Raw genomic sequence first — 13,659 nt, 5'->3', positions numbered from 1 at the left:
TTGTTAACCCTACCTACTGGACTACAGAACTCCACCTATCCCCACTTCTCTCTGTCCATCTCTACAGGCTGCTGCCTTGACTCCCAAAACCTGCCTACGTAGCGGCTCCAGGGAGATGTAGTTAATGGGGGCATCCCTACATTAATAGGAGTGCCCAGCAACTGCCCCTGCAAGAATTTTACAATCCTGTTGATAATGTCGCTACAGGTACAAAGCAATAGTAAAAGATAGAGCTGGGACATATATTCATGGGCCAAAAAATATAGTTTTATAAATGAACAAATCAAATTTAAATGAGTTTTTCTTTGTTTTTTTTGTAATAAGCATTTTATGATTTAGAACAACAGATAAAAAAACTTCAATAAACAAAGCAAAGACATTCTGAATAAACCATCGGAGCCCTCTTACATCAAAGTCTTCCTTTCATTGAAGCCCTCCATACATCAGTATCCACCCTTACTTCAGTGTCCCCTTATATCAGAGTCCCCCTCAAAATCATTCCAAGATTGGAGCCCCCCTTACTTCAGGAACCCCATCAGAGTCCCCTCTTCCATCAGGGCACCCATTAGAACCCTTCCTTACATCAAGGTCCTTATTATAGTCCCCCTTACATTAGGATCCCCATCAAAGGGCTGGATAAAATCTTGCAATGGGCCAGATTTGGCCCACAGGCTGTAGTTTGGAGACCCTTCCCTAGAGGAAGAGAAGGAGGTTTGTGGTTCAATCTACATAATGCTTGGACTGTCTGGACATACCCTTTAAAGCTACAAGAAGACCGCTGTCATACTGTATATGTCAACTATTATAACCCTTAAAAGGTTCTCTTCAGCCAGGCTTGTGATCCAGGCACACCTAGTAGACATCACAGTCCAGTTGGTGATCTCACTCTTTCCTATTGCTTGGTCACCAACCCACAGTACACTGGTGCTCATTACTATGAAACCAATGCCAGATAGTTCTCAGCATGGAATTTTAAACACCAAGTGAAAATTAAAGCCCCTACTACCCATAACCATGACCTTACACTGACACTTAACATCCCCTTAGCCAAGCCCTAAAACCCAAACACCCAAATTAAAGCAGAACTTAACCCTCAATTGCAAAACTTGTGAGCAGGATGGATGTTTATTGCAGGGGACACATACTATGGGGTTGATTTACTAAAACTGGAGCATACAAAATCTAGTGCAGCTCTGCATAGTTACAAATTAGCTTCTAACTTCAGCTTGTTCAATGAACCACTTCAGCCCCGAAAAGGATTTGCCCCCTTCCTGAGCAGGCCAGGCACTGCGTCGTTTTAACTGACAATTGTGCAGTAGTGCGGCTCTGTACAGAAACAAAATTTATGTCCTTTTTTCCCCACAAATAGAGCTTTCTTTTGGGGGTATTTGATCACCTCTGTGGTTTTTATTTTTTGCGCTATAAACAAAAAAAGAGCAACAATTTTGAAAAAAGCACAATATTTGGTCGTTTTTGCTATTATAAATAACCCAAAATGAAAAAAAAAAAAATAAAATTTTCTTCCTCAGTTTAGGCCGATACGTATTCTTCTACATATTTTTGATAAAAAAAAAAAAAAAAAAATCGCAATAAGCATATATTGATTGATTTGTGCAAAAGTTATAGCGTCTACAAAATAGGGGATAGATTTGTATCATTTTTATTATTATTATTTTTTATTTACGAGTAATGGCGGCGATCTGCGATTTTTATTGACTACGATATTGCGGCGGTCAGATCAGACACTTTTGACACTATTTTGGGACCACTGACATTTATACAGCGATCAGAGCTATAAATAGCCATTGATTACTGTATAGATTGCACTGGCAGGGAAGGGGTTAACACTAGGGGGGCGATCAAGGGGTTAACTGTGTTCCCTGGGTGTGTTCTAACTGTGGGGTGGGACTGACTAGGGGAGGAGAGAGATTGGTGTCCATACTTAGTATGAACACACAATCTGTCTCCTTTCTCATGAGCGAACCCAGATTTGTGTTCACTTAATCCTTAATCTGACTTCGGCACATGCTGATACAGTGGATATCTCCTAAACCGTGCAGATTTAGGAGATATCCACGGTACCTACAGGTAAGCCTTATTATAGGCTTACCTGTAATGAAAAGTGGTTTGTAAGGGTTTACAACCACTTTAAATAAGCATCTAGTAAGACTACTGTCAGTTTGGGGATGGCCCTTTCCTGTTCCAACATAACTGCGCACCAGTGAACAAACAAGGTCCATAAAGACATGGATGAGTGAGTTTGGGGTGAAGGAACTTGACTGGCCTGCACAGAGTCCTGACCTCAACCCCATAGAACACCTTTGGCATAAATTAGAGCAGAGACTGCAAGCCAGGCCTTCTCGGCCAACATCAGTGCCTGCACTTCTAGGAGGATGGTCAAACATTCCCATAGACACACTCCTAAACCTTGTCTTGTGAACAGCCTTCCCAGAAGAGTTGAAGCTGTTATAGCTGCAAAGAGTGGGCCAACTCAATATTGAACTCTACAGACTAAGACTGGGATGTCATTAAAGTTCATGTCCGTGTAAAGGAAGGTGTCCCAATACTTTTGGCATTATAGTGTATGTTGCCATTATGCTTGTGAGTGGAGTGTCAAGATTAGTAATCAATTAGAAGAGGATGACGCACACTGATGATGCTGCAGAGGATGACTCACACAGCCAAGCATCGCAGCTATTATACATTTAGTAGAATGTGGTTTATGTTCTGAACGGAAAGCAGCTGGAGGAAATGCCACATTAACAGAATAGCTTTATGCTTCTATCCTATGGTGATATGTGTGGACATGACAGACAGGGCAGCATAGCATGCAATATGCTGTGTTTCTCAAAGTGGAACTCCACTTTGGGAGAAATCTCCAAATGGGGACATGCTTGGCAATATAAAAGCTAAAAATAGTTCTAACCTTTCCCAACTCTATACAAAACTGCAAAAACAATTCTTACTGCAGTTGACCTTCAAGATTTAGGCCAGCCATACATGGAACAAATTTCTTTCTGGGTTGCAGGAAAGAAATTTGCTCGATTTCCCCCATCAACACAGACAGTTTTAATGCGGGAATCCCTCCTGCCGGGCCACTGTCCACTCTTCACCTGTCGGGAGCGAATGCGACAGGCTGGCTGTACCCAAGTGTACCCATTCAGCCTGCACATTTATTGTTCGAACCTCAACCGGTTCCTGCTGAACCAGCTGAGATTCAAACCGCGTATGACCAGCCTAAACCATTTAGGGACACCAACTGGCAAAGCAACAGATTGTCTTGAAGGCCTACCCTCTGATCCACTTATACTTCCCTTTCCCTGCCCTCACCTGCCACTCCAATCCTCTGTAGGTCCAACCATAGGTAAGCTCCATATCAGATGTTGTCACAGCTAACACAGGAATGATGGCATCCTCTTCCTTCTCATGTGAAAGTGTTGAGGCTTGGTGTTTGGCCATTCATTCTCAGACATTGCTTCCCATTTGCTTCCCAACACCGAAAAACACAAGTACCGGTAGTTACCGATGGCTCAAATAGAGGGGAGGAGAGTGCAGGGAATTTGATTATAAGTGGGTCATAGGGTGAGCTTTTAAGATGCCCTGTCACTATGGAGCTGTGTCAGCTTCGAAAACAAGATCTCTCCCCATACCCCCCCCAACCTTAATCTGACCCTTAAGTTAACCACAGTACTTAATTATATCACCTATGCCCTAAAACTAAGTTGAAAACCCCTAAATTAAAACAGAAACAGTACGGCTGCACTAGTCAGTGGAAGGCAGTAAAAATGAATGGAGAAAAAAAACCCCCAGGAGACTTGTCAGAGTCACGTGATCTGCTCTCCTCCAATTATGGGGCCCCCCTGCTTCATTAAGAGAACTCCGTTAAGCTTCGCTGGAGCTAGACTTTTGTAGCATCCTCCAGTAGTGTGCTAGAGAGGATAGGTAAATTTAAGCAGGCCTGGCTGGTTGCCAGGCCTGTTTGTTTTCATTCTGGGCTGGGAGTGGCTCAGGGTAGGGCTGGGTGACTCACATGTGGTGTCATCGGGACCTCCTATTTCTTTCCAGAGGCTTCTAGTGCTTTCTGGAAAGAGGTGTGGGAGGGGAGGTGGAGCCATCTGGGGTGTTTGAGGAGCTCTGACCAATCCCCAATCTGGATTGGCAGGGGGCAGGCCTCCTTAAATACCCAGGGTCAGCCCAGCTGGGGAGGAGTTGTCGGGTGGGAGAGCTGGAGTAAGAGGTTGCGGAGGCTGTCAGGGGCCTTTGAGGGAGCCCCCCAGTCTGAGGGTGAGCTTGGGCCTGGGTTGGGTGCAGGCGGGACCACTTTCAGGAACACATGAAGAGGTCCAGGACCAGAGGCACAAAAGAGAGCAAGGAGAAGATAGTGGGAGGGAGAACTGCTAATAAACAGGGAGGACAACTGGTTGCAGCCAGGAGGGCTGGTGAGTGAGGCACAGTCAGGAGGACTGAGGAGGCAAGCCTAAGAGGACTGGGAGCTTGCAGTCTGAGATGGGTGCAGGACCAGAAGTGTGGACTCTGGTGGAAGGGGCAGTGGAAAGAGGTAGTTGTAGCCAGGAGAGCTGGCAGGGCCTGAAGAGGGCTAACTGGGATCAGTAGCCATAGTAGGGCAGCGAGCACGAGGACTTTTCTGCTACACCATTGGGGCCCGTGGTCCCACTTGGCGGGACCACTTTCAGGAACACATGAAGAGGTCCAGGACCAGAGGCACAAAAGAGAGCAAGGAGAAGATAGTGGGAGGGAGAACTGCTAATAAACAGGGAGGACAACTGGTTGCAGCCAGGAGGGCTGGTGAGTGAGGCACAGTCAGGAGGACTGAGGAGGCAAGCCTAAGAGGACTGGGAGCTTGCAGTCTGAGATGGGTGCAGGACCAGAAGTGTGGACTCTGGTGGAAGGGGCAGTGGAAAGAGGTAGTTGTAGCCAGGAGAGCTGGCAGGGCCTGAAGAGGGCTAACTGGGATCAGTAGCCATAGTAGGGCAGCGAGCACGAGGACTTTTCTGCTACACCATTGGGGCCCGTGGTCCCAGCCTGCAAAGGGCATTTGCTAAGGCCTGGCTGAGTCAGTGTCAGGTCTAACCAACACTTTCAGGAACACATGAAGAGGTCCAGGACCAGAGGCACAAAAGAGAGCAAGGAGAAGATAGTGGGAGGGAGAACTGCTAATAAACAGGGAGGACAACTGGTTGCAGCCAGGAGGGCTGGTGAGTGAGGCACAGTCAGGAGGACTGAGGAGGCAAGCCTAAGAGGACTGGGAGCTTGCAGTCTGAGATGGGTGCAGGACCAGAAGTGTGGACTCTGGTGGAAGGGGCAGTGGAAAGAGGTAGTTGTAGCCAGGAGAGCTGGCAGGGCCTGAAGAGGGCTAACTGGGATCAGTAGCCATAGTAGGGCAGCGAGCACGAGGACTTTTCTGCTACACCATTGGGGCCCGTGGTCCCAGCCTGCAAAGGGCATTTGCTAAGGCCTGGCTGAGTCAGTGTCAGGTCTAACCAACAAATAGTGCTAGCTGTTCCTGGGGAATCAAGTGATGTGCTGGAGGTGACTAGGAATAACTGCAGCAAGTGATGTGCTGGTGGAGTGAGGAGTGATGAGCTTCAATCAAGTGTGTGCAGGAGGAAGCTGAAGGAGCATGTACAGGGAGTATACATAGTTGTCCCAAAACCAATTGCTATTTCTATTGATCTATGCTGGGCATTCCATATCTCTCATCCATATCCAAGTTATACCCCTCAATAAAAAAAAAAAAAAAAAAAAACAAAGTTCACTGACTGCTTCATGTCTCGGAGTGTGTGAGAGTGAATGCAGGGCTGGGCAGGGTGACAGACAAACCACAATTCACAGCAGCCCTTACGGGGGTACCGCTACACTTTTATGAATGGGTGGGTGACGGCATACATAGCAAAGCGCAATATAATAGAGAGAGGATATTGATACATGAGGGCAACAATAGCCTACATGAGGGGGGACAACGCTGCTCTGCTTCCAGGGCCAGTGCAGCAGCATATTTGTCTATTATAGGAAGCAGCATGAGGTGAATTTCACTGGTAGGATCAACAGATATATTTGAAACTTTGAAGGGGGCCTAAAGCAAAACTTTAAAGTCCTTCAGCACATATTTTGTTTTCATAAGAGGTCAGAGTTCTGCTTTAAGCTACCCTAACACTTAAACGTAGAATCCAAGGCAAAACCTAACTACTCTTAGAAATGCTCCATCCCCCCTCCTAACACCGATTCTGACTAACCTGTGTAAGAAAGATCCGTATACTTACCTATTTTCAGGCGGCTTCAGTCTGGTCACATGATCTCCCCTGTGTCAGCCAGCGCCAGCTGCAGGGGAGAGGAGATATCGCTCCAACAGCGACTAGTAATGCCTGGGAGTGGTGACATCACTCAAAGAGAAGGGAGGAGCCGCACATCCATCTCATCTTGTGGTAGCATCAGAGTGGCTACCTCAGCCTGGGCTCCAACCAGGCCACGCCCCCAATGAGTTTTGATCCACCCCCTCCATGAGCTACTCTAAAGCCAGTGGAAGGCATTTAATGGAGATGTTAAAAAAAAAACAGGAGACTTGTTAGAGTCACATGATCTTTTCTCTCCTAACAACGATTCTCACTAACCTATGTAAGAAAGATCAGTATACTTACCTATTTTCAGGCCGCTCCAGTCTGGTCATGTGATCTCCCCTGTGTCAGCCAGAAGCAGCTGCAGGGGAGAGGAGATAGTGCTCCGACAACGACTGGTAATGCCTGGGAGTGGTGACATCACTCATAGGCTCCTATGGCCCACCTGTTGTCGGCGTTCCCTCCTACCTCTTGCAGGGGAGAGTGAAGAGAGCATTTTTTTTTAGGTTTTGTCTGGAATTCTACTTTAATCCCCCTATAAAAAAAAATGCTCCAATGACCCACCCCCAACCTGCTGAATGATCATTGAAATTTTTTTTTTTTATTCAACCACACGTATCTGTCCTCACATCAACCTCCTGTCATCCTCTGCACAACACTCAGACTAGGTGAAGAATAAACAGCACCAGCAACCAATTAGGCTATGCTCATCAATTAAATAAACCTATTATATGCAATCAAACTAACAGTGCAAAACGGTCAAAAAATAGTGCAATCCGGTGATTGGGAACAAGTAATAGTGTACATACACCTATCAGCCATAACATCATGACCACCCACCTAATATGGTATATGGCCCCCTTTTGCTAAAACAGCCCTGACCCATTGAGGCATGGACACCAAAGTAACATCCACATGAATGGCATGACCCAAGGTTTCCCAGGAGAACAGTGCCCAAAGCATCACACAGCCTCTGCCAACTTGCCTTCTTATACCGCATCCTGGTGCCATCTCCTCAGTAGCGGCCCATCCATATGGGGCGCAAGGGTGTCGTCCTCTAATCCATGCACCCGGCCCCTAATCTACATGCAGGGTGTCGGACGCATGGATTCCAATGGGGTTTTTTTTTTTAAGAAGCACGTGATTAGAGCCTGAGGCTCTAATTGGCTTCAAAAAAGCGCACACCCAGTTGTATGACAATAGCGAATTAATATTCGCTATGGTCTTCCTGATTTTCCTCCCAGGCCAATCAGGAAGCGGGTCCTGAGACCCTACACCAAATTGGCCGAGAGGAGAAGTGATCCTATTGGACACTGCGGAGGAGGAGGGAGGAGACGCAGAGGAGTTGGAGACGCAGGGTGAAGCCGCAGCCCACCACGTGGAGGAAGCGCTACCCAAGACCTAGATGGGGTAAGTGCCGGGCTGGGGACCGAACGACCAACTGGGGGGTGCCTGTGACCAAGCTGACCCCCCCCCAAAAAATTTACTACCAGCCGTCCCTCCCCAGGTAAGTGATGCACGCACACCTGGTCATCCACATGATATAAAAGAAAACGTGATTCATCAGACCAGGCCATCTTCTTCCATTGCTCCATAGTCCAGTTCTGATGTTCATGTGACCATTGTAGAAGCTTTTGGCTGGGGACATGGGTCACCATGGGCTTTACAGCCCCATACAAAGCAAATGCGATGGCCAATTAATAAATGTCCAGAAGTATAATGTCCATCATAATTCATCACACGTCTTTAAAAAAATGCTTTGTGCAATAATTAGACAGTGCATCTAAAAATTACTTTTCTTCAAAAAAAAGCCACCAGCAAGTGTTCCCCTCCACCAAGTGTGCTAAACACTCACAAAGTCTATTGCTGGTAAATACCAAACAGACTTGCATCAAGCCGGATCCATCAGCAGATCTCCCAGAGATGATACATAACAGGGGTCTCCAAACTGTCGCCCGAGGGCCAGATGTGGCCCTTTGCTAGCCTTTATCCGGCCCTTGGGGCACTATTCCTCCAACTGATATGAGGCACTATTCCTCCCACTGACACCAACAATGGGGCACCATTTCTTCCACCGATACCAATGACGGGATACTATTCCTCCTCCTAATAGGGGCAATACTCCTCCCGTTTGACCACCAACCCTGAGGCCATATCTATTCTCACTGATGCAGGGCCCGTGACATTATCTGCCCCTGCTGGCCACACGCCGGCCCTCCTAAAGTCTGAACGACAATAAACTGGCCCTTTGTTTGACACATTTGGAGACCCCTGATATAAAACAAAACATCCAACACTAAATTACGAAGCCAGCAACTCTAATTTGTATGGGAAGGAAAGTGGAGGAAGAAAATGTAAAGTGTCTCATCGGACACTGGCATATCTCGCCATAGGGGTGTGCACCCCAAAGCTCAAACACGAACATGCCTTTCTCTGCAGCCTCAGCTGCACTGGGCAGTGAATGAATGGGAAGTGCTCTGTGCTGAGCGGCTCCTGATCATTCACAAACTGAAGCATAGTAAACACAGCTTACTATGCTTCAGTAATGAATGTACACTTTGAGCAAGTGTGTTAATTTAGAAAACAAACCATTTACTAGCCCCTTCCCCTGTTCTTCATCTTGAAACATCCCCCGCAACAGCCGGGGGGGGGAGCCGAGAACAGAAGTCAGCAGGACAAAAAGGGGGGGGGGGGGGGAGCCTGGGAATTAGGGAGAATTGGCAACCCACATAGTGATTAGGGTGTGCCCAGGCACACCTGGCACAACCCCTGCGCACACCTATGTATCTTGCATGAAACTAGCTGCAAGCACAGACCCGTAAGGCTGTAATCCCATGGTAGGGTGTGTCCAAAAGCCTCGCCCTACACATGTTTCATCTACCGACGTCCTCCCGGGGACACTTATTGATTTCATATACTGTATGTACACTACTACTTGTTACTAATCACTGGATTGCATTATATTCTGATCATTTTGCACTGTTGGTTTGATTGCATATAATAGGTTTATTTATTTGGTGGTCACTAATATTTTGCTTTATACCAGAGCAAGCGCTGTTATTCATTTTCTATTCTTTGGAGAGCTTTTTTTTGCTGCTGCACTGGTCTAACACTTAATTCGTAGCACAGTTCACTATAAATTCAATTAGGCTGTGCTGCATGCACATGTGTGGACACGGAACATATTGACAAAATAAAAGAGCGTAGGGAGCAGAGGGATGACCTCATCAGTGTGCTGCTCCTCCTTCACAGCCCAATCAGCACGTCCGTGTTTTGACCAACCGGTGCTGCAGCAATGCAGGTGAGGACCTGGCTGTGCTGTCTAACAGGGGTGTCTGGAGCACAAGACTGGCCGAACAGAAATACATATAAACTATATACTGTAGTACACAGGCAACAATAGGTTTACAGAACATAAAGGTAATCTGTTGGGAAGATTTTCTTACCCAGATCTGCAGTTTCACTCTCTTCTCGTTCCGGTATACGGTCTTCACTTTGAAGTCTATCCCCACCGTGCTGACGAAGGCTGAAGTGAAGGAGTCATCCGCATAGCGAAAGAGAAAAGAAGTCTTCCCCACACTGCTATTCCCGATAATCAGGAGCTTAAACATGTAATCGAAGCTCTGATCGGCGGCATCTTTCTGGGTTTGACGCGGGTCGCTAGCAGATGCCATCTATGGAGATAAACAGTCTTATTACTATACATCTAACAACTCTTTTTATATTAAAGCTGTATTAAACTCAAAAACAAAAGATGAATATATTGCAGCTTACTAATCTATATATATATGGCGGCTGCATTGGTTGTTTTTTTTTTTTTTTTTTTACTTTCTCTTAGGGTGTCTCCACTGTGGATGAAGGAGCAACAGAGACACCCTTAAAGAGGTTGTAAACCTCCCTCTAATGTTTGTAACTATAGATAAGCCTATAATAAGGCTTACCTATAGGTACTGTAAATATCTCCTAAAACGTGCGCCGTTTAGGAGATATTTACTGTATACTGCGCCGACGCCTATGCTGTTTCTTCAGAAGTCAGTGCCGTGGGTTGCCACCTCATCCCTTTAAACCCGAACACAAATTAATTACACAGATTCTGTGGCTGATTAAGGTGGTAATTAAACTCACTTGGTGCCCTATTTGCATTAAATTGCCCTTAGAACCTGTGTAATTCATATGTGTTCAAGGGGTTTAAGGGGATGAGGTGGCAACCCTAGTGCCATGACTCCGGACAGTAACAGAGCCGAAGTTGGGCAAAGATGGATGCGGCCTGCAGCGGGGATGATGCAGGCATCGTTTGCAGGCTCCCGCGCATGTGCAGCAGGGAAGCGGACTCCGTTCCCGAGTGTGTCCAAGCCTCCCTGAGTGTCTCCGAGTGCATGTGAGAAGCTCCGAATGATCTGTTTCTGAGTGTCTCCGGCGCCCCCCCACCTCTGGCCACATGCAGTACTGCATACAATAGCAGTCACTGTGGAACGAATTATCTGAGTTTCCATTGACTCCTATGGGGAAATTGGCTTTGATATACGAGTGTTTTGGATTACAAGCATTCTTCTGGAACAAATTATGCTCGTAGTCCAAGGTACTACCGTACAGGCTATGGCGGCACCTAAGAGCGGATGGAAACATGGGCTGGGGTGCCGACATCGCTGGACTCCAGGACAGGTAAGTGTCCTATTAATAAAAGTCAGCAGCTACAGTATGCGTAGCTGCTGACTTTAGATTGTTCCGTGTGGGGGGGCTTTAGTTGGTTAAACTGACCTCATTTGCAGACCGAAGTTCATCCATTTGATCTAAAAGAACCGAGTGATGCAATGTTTCTTTTTATTTCTCAGCGCTGAGCAGCAATGTTGTGACAAACTTTGCCGGCTGTTTTTTTTTAATTTTACAGCTGTTAGCAGGGAACAGCTCTGTACTTGTTACATGAATCGTGGAAATGCTGTATTAAGATCGTGGGGTTGAATCGAGATTTCGATTTTTTATCGATTAATCGTGCAGCTCTAATCTGTGTGTCCTAATTCACATCTATGGGACTGCTGGCATAGGGATGCAAGCAATATCTATGCATCCCTGTGCCAGTAACACATAACACACAACTAATCATCCCGTGTGAATGGGGCCTAGGAATTGGTAAGTGCCAATTGATTATATTTAGTTTTGGGGTTTAATACCACTTTAAAATGCACCTGTACTCAGAAAATTGCATGTTGTACCGGAAAAGTAGGCATTACCACCATCTTCTCCTTTTTATCCTTATAAGCTTTAACGTCATTTTGGAAAGATCACATTAAAAGACCACTGTCCTAAAAATATTTTATTCTGATATCTATATGCAATAATAATTGTAATGTATAAACAGTATTATATGAATCTGTTTTCTTCATTTCAATATGCCTTTTATATGTAGTTTTCTCCACATTATGTGCATACCATTCTGTTTTGCATATGAGACAATGAAAGAGGTTGGGACAAACAATAAAGCTGCCAGGGGTGCATACCACAATCACCTTTTATTGACATGCCATTTAGAGAGCCTAAACACTGTAAAATTGGTTTAAAGTGACTTTAGTACTTAAAGAAAATAAAAAAATGACCCCCCCCCCCCAGAAGAAGAGTAGTAAGACCTGGGTGAGTTGGGTGCAGCGTGGTGTGGTGGCAGTAATGACGCTGAGGCCCAAAATGAAGAAACAGATATATTAATGAACTGGCAGGCAGTCATAACAACTTGGCGGGGAGAATGCCCGTCCAGGAACTCACAGTCAATGCAGCGGAGAGTTGGCAGTAGTAAGCCCAAACTGAAGACATCGCCTGGCGAGGGAGATGGAGAGTGGCGTAGCCGGTCCAACCCAAGAGGGAGCTTGTGGAAGTGTAAACGTAGGCCCTATGCTTTTCCTACTCCTCTGGAACCTCTCCCTACCGCTTATGCTGTCCCTACACTAGCCACTTTGCAAAAACACTCAAAAACCTGGGGACAGGGACCTAAAAAGACTCTGCTTGACCCAAGATGGTCTTCAGGGTCATTTGGCTGCAGCGTAGCCAACCGAAAAGCAGCTCCAAGGGACCAGGAAACCATAGAGAAACCAAGTTTGTCTTGACTTCCTCTCCAGCTGCAGTACCACTCAGGCCGTGCGCCACCTGCAGTGCAGAAAGCAGACTGCACCTATCTACACTCCTCCTCCCTTTGGCAGATGCTGTCCTCGGCACTGAACAAAAACACAGAACAGGGTAAAACAGCAGTAACGCAAACTGCAAATGCAGAAACAAACACTAAACCACATATTTAGAATACTTTGGAGGTAATTTTCCACGGTTAGGCCTAATCAGCCGGTGGACCCCACCGGATCCTACACTCGTCCTGCTGCTTGTGCCTTGGATCCTCTCAGTCTCGAAAAGCCATGCTGGCCAAATAATATTTAGCATCCAACACACTTCCAGAGGTGCAAGCTGTGGTTTCACCCACTAAGACCCCTTTCACACTGGAGCGTTTTGCAGGCGCTATAGCGTTAAAAATAGCGCCTGCAAACCGCCCTAAAACAGCTGCTCCATTCACTCTGGAGCGGTGCGCTGGCAGGGCATCAGAAAAAGTCCTGCCAGCAGCTTCTATGGAGCGGTGAACTCTCCGCTCCTCCACCGCTGCTCCCCATTGAAATCAGTGGGGCAGTGCTGCAATACCGGCGGCGTTTTGCGGGCGGATTTAACCCGTTTTCGGCTGCTAGCGGGGGGTTAAAACCGCCCCGCTAGCAGCCGAATAGCGCCGATATAACGGCGCTAAAAATAGCACCGCTTTACTACTGAGGTCGGTGGTGGCACAGTGTGAAAGTGAAAGGGGTCTTACTGCTAGGTTGCTACTGCGTCCTGTAATGATATAGAGTGTCAGATGGAACTACAACACAAAGTGGGGGACCAGGCATCCTACACACACGTATAAAGAAATAAGTGCGTTGCGCTAGAATAAACAAAATAAACGATATACACCTAAGTGTAAATTTAAGCCAAATATGTATCAATCAAATAAATAAAAAACCATATGTGACAAATTCATAAACATCAAATATCAATCAAAATAAAATTCATATGTAACAAATTCATAAATAACAGCACGTAACAAACCGCCTTAAAGTGCAATGTGCATATACAATATCAGTAAATCCAAAGTGCATACATAGATATAAAAGTGCTCGGTGCTCAACATAAATATCAAATAGTCCTATAAGATATTCCTATGTGGTAAGTTAAAAAAAAAAAAATCATAAAAATAAATGCCAAATGAAGCATATATAACAGTGTCCATATATATATATATATATAT

General features: G+C 46.0%; 1 protein-coding gene across 1 annotated transcript in view; it reads right to left on the bottom strand.

Annotated features, from left to right (window-relative positions):
* RAB3D (RAB3D, member RAS oncogene family) overlaps positions 1–13,659 on the bottom strand; it is a 50,009-nt gene that overhangs the window by 10,889 nt on the left and 25,461 nt on the right. Inside the window, exon 2 of the mRNA XM_073622697.1 lies at positions 9,800–10,027. Within this exon, the coding sequence (XP_073478798.1) occupies positions 9,800–10,027 (228 nt within the window). The remainder of the gene's footprint in view (positions 1–9,799; positions 10,028–13,659) is intronic.

Source organism: Aquarana catesbeiana, linkage group LG03, assembly GCF_042186555.1.
Source record: "Aquarana catesbeiana isolate 2022-GZ linkage group LG03, ASM4218655v1, whole genome shotgun sequence".
Taxonomy (NCBI): domain Eukaryota; kingdom Metazoa; phylum Chordata; class Amphibia; order Anura; family Ranidae; genus Aquarana; species Aquarana catesbeiana.
Note: the sequence above shows the minus strand (reverse complement) of the source record. Positions and strands in the feature narration are given on the sequence as shown.